The following is a 3058-nucleotide window of genomic DNA, read 5'->3' as shown; positions in this document are numbered from 1 at the left end:
GCCAAGTTGCCCAGGCGGATCTCGAACCCGCGGGCTCAGGCAATCCACTCACCTTAGCCTCCCAAAGCGCAGGATTACAGGCTGAGCCACTGAGCCCGGCTTAAAAATCATCTTTAAATTGTAAATATAGCCAATGTATTCTAACAGAAAACCCAAACATTGGAATGTATTTATCTTTAGTATTAAGATAAAGGCTTTTAATTTCCTTTTTCTTTTTTCTTTTTTTTTTTTTTTAAGTCAGCATCTCAGTCTGTCACACTGGCTGGAGTGCGATGGCATGCTCACGGCTGCCACATTCTCAAACTGTAAGACTTAGGCAGTCCGTCCGCCTCAGCTTTCCAACTAGCTGGAACTATAGGTGTGTACCACCATGCCCAGCTAGTTTTTTATTTATTGTATAGACAAGGTCTACCCCAAGTTGTTCAAGCTGGTCTTGAGCCCCTGGGCTCAGACATTCCTTTCCCCTCCTCCTCCCAAAGTCCTGGGATTAAAGATGTGAGTTACCATGCCTCATGCCAGCCTCCTTTTTTTTCTTTTTCTTTTTTTTTTTTTTTTTTGATAAAGACTCTTTTGACTATCTCTTTCCTTCTCCCAAAGTCTCCTTCCTTCCCCTAAGATAACACTTTTAGCAATTTGGCATGTCATGCTCCATACTTTTTCTTCTAATGTTATGAAAATATGTAATTTAGTTTTTTTTGGTTTTTTTTGAGTTGGAGTCTCACTATGTCGCCCAGACTGGAGTGCAGTGGCCGCTCCCGGCCACCGCAGCCTCGACCTCCTGGGCTCCGGCGATCCTTCCGCCTCAGCCTTCCAAGTAGCCAGAATTACAGGCATGCGCTACCACGCCCGGCTGATTTTTTGATTTATTGTAGAGATGAGGTCTCGCTGCCCAGGCGGGTCTCAAACCTGCGGGCTCAGGCAATCCACTCATCTCAGCCTCCCAAAGGCGCGAGATTACAGGCTGAGCCACCGAGCTCAGCTAGTTTTTTGTTTTTATAAACATTTCACAATTTATAGTATTCTGTGCCTTAATATATGGTAAAGTAGTATTTAGATTTGGTGGGAAAAAATATACAGTAATAGTTATGTGTTACATAATGACAGGGATATGTTCTGAGAAATGCATTGTTAGGTGTTTTAGTCATTGTGTGTATATCATAGAATGCACTTACACAAACCTAGATGGGGTAGCCTTCTATACATCTAAACTGTATGGGATAGCATATTATTCTTAGGCTTCAAACCTGTAAAGCATGTTAGTGTACTGAATACTGTAGGCGATTATAACATAATGGGAGGTGTTTGTGTATGCAAACATTTCTAAACATAGAAAAGGTTCAGTGCAAGTATGGCATAAAGGATACAAATGGTACGTCTGTATAGGGCAGTTACTATGAATGAATCTTGCAGAACTGGAAGTTGCTCTGGGTCAGTCAGCGAATGAGCGGTGAGTGAATGTGAAGGCCTAGCACATTATTGGATATTACTGTAGACTTTATAAACAGTTTGGCTAAATGAAATTTATAAAATAATATTTTTCTTCATTAATGAACTAAGTTCAGCTTACTGTAGTTTTTTTACTTTATGAAATTTTTAAAAATTTAAAACATCTTGACTCTTATAACACTTAACTCAAAACACAAACATATTGTACAGCTATACAAAAATTATTTCTTATACCTCTTGTATAAGCTTTTTTGATTTTTAAAATTTTTAAATTTTTTAACTTTTTAAACAAATGAAATTCTCTCAAGCTTTATACCAGAATTCCAGATAGATTAAAGATTTAAATGTAAAAAGTAAAAAATAGAAAACGTAAGAAATAGTTATAATACTTTAGAATGAGGATGCCTTCTAGAAGACAAAACTGAGGAGGCTGTAAAAGGAAGAGAGAAGAATTTGATTATGGAAAATTTAGGAAGCAAAATAGTGATTAAACATGCAACAATCAGTTAAGAGATGGTAAACAAAGAGTTACCATCCCTTGGATGTATATACCAAGTTTCCCAGGCTAGTCTTGAATCCGTGGGCTCAGGCAGTCCTCTCACCTTGGCTTCCCAAAATGCTGGTATTATAGGCATGGGCCACCATTCCAGCCAAGAAATTAAAAAATTATAACCATCCTAGTAGGTGTGAATGTGTTATCATTTAAAAATGTGTGGGCTGAACGCGGTGACTCATGCCTATAATTCCAGCACTTTAGGAGGCCAAGGTGAGAGGATTGCTTGAGCTCATGGGTTTGAGACCAGCTTGGGCAACTTGGTGAGACCTCATCTCTACAATAAATCAAAAAATTAGCTGGGCGTGGTGGCGCATGCTACTTGGAAGGCTGAGGCAGAAGAATTGCTTGAACCCAGCAGGTTGAGGTTGCAGTGCCTATGAGCATGCCTCTGCACTTCAACCTGGGCAACAGAGTGAGACTCCAACTCAAAAAAACAGCAATGACCAAAAAAAAAAAAAATGATTTTTTTGGGGAAGGCAATAAATTGTGGTCTGATCATCTGTAGTTATTTTCCACATTGTAAGGTTGCACATTAATAGGTGGTAAGTGTTTACCAGGGCTTGTTTTAAAAAAGTATTTTTAGCCGGATGTGGTAGCATGCACCTGTAGTTCTGGCTACTTGGAAGGCTGAGGCGGAAGGGTTGCTGGAGCCCAGCAGGTTGACACTGGGGTGGCCATGAATGTGCCACAGAACTCCACCCTGGGCAACAGAGTTAGACAAACAGAACAAGCAAACAAACAAAAAAGTATTTAAGGAGATTTTCTTGTTCTGTAGGATTTCAGAACCTCACTTGAAATGTAAATAACTGTTTTATTTTATGTTTACATCAGGTACGACCAAAACTTCCCCTTTTGAAGATTTTGCAGGCAGCAGGTGCACAAGGTGAAATGTTCACTGTTAAAGAGGTAAGCCATTAAAGAAAATTCTCAGTTGTTTTTTTTTTTTTGAGTTGGAGTCTCACTCTGTTGCCCAGACTGGAGTGGCCGCTTCTGGCTACCACAGCCTTGACCTGCTGGGCTCTGGCGATCCTTCCGCCTCAGCCTTCCGAGTAGCCG

The 3058-nt window shown here is 40.2% G+C and overlaps 1 protein-coding gene across 5 annotated transcripts in view; it reads left to right on the top strand.

The window, feature by feature from the left end:
- The window catches only part of MDM4 (MDM4, p53 regulator), a 39543-nt gene that overhangs the window by 11107 nt on the left and 25378 nt on the right, over positions 1-3058 (top strand). For 3 of the 5 annotated variants that reach the window (XM_008066665.2, XM_021716887.1, XM_021716889.1), the window contains one exon: positions 2834-2908. The exons of the other annotated variants lie outside the window; for them this stretch is intronic. In XM_008066665.2, coding sequence (XP_008064856.2) covers positions 2834-2908 — 75 coding nt within the window. The remainder of the gene's footprint in view (positions 1-2833; positions 2909-3058) is intronic. 5 annotated transcript variants of the gene reach the window in all.

Source organism: Carlito syrichta, unplaced genomic scaffold (assembly GCF_000164805.1).
Source record: "Carlito syrichta isolate Samal-C Ts95f unplaced genomic scaffold, Tarsius_syrichta-2.0.1 Scaffold309080, whole genome shotgun sequence".
Taxonomy (NCBI): Eukaryota; Metazoa; Chordata; class Mammalia; order Primates; family Tarsiidae; genus Carlito; species Carlito syrichta.
The sequence above is the reverse complement of the archived record's forward strand: the minus strand, read 5'-3'. Positions and strand labels throughout refer to the sequence as shown.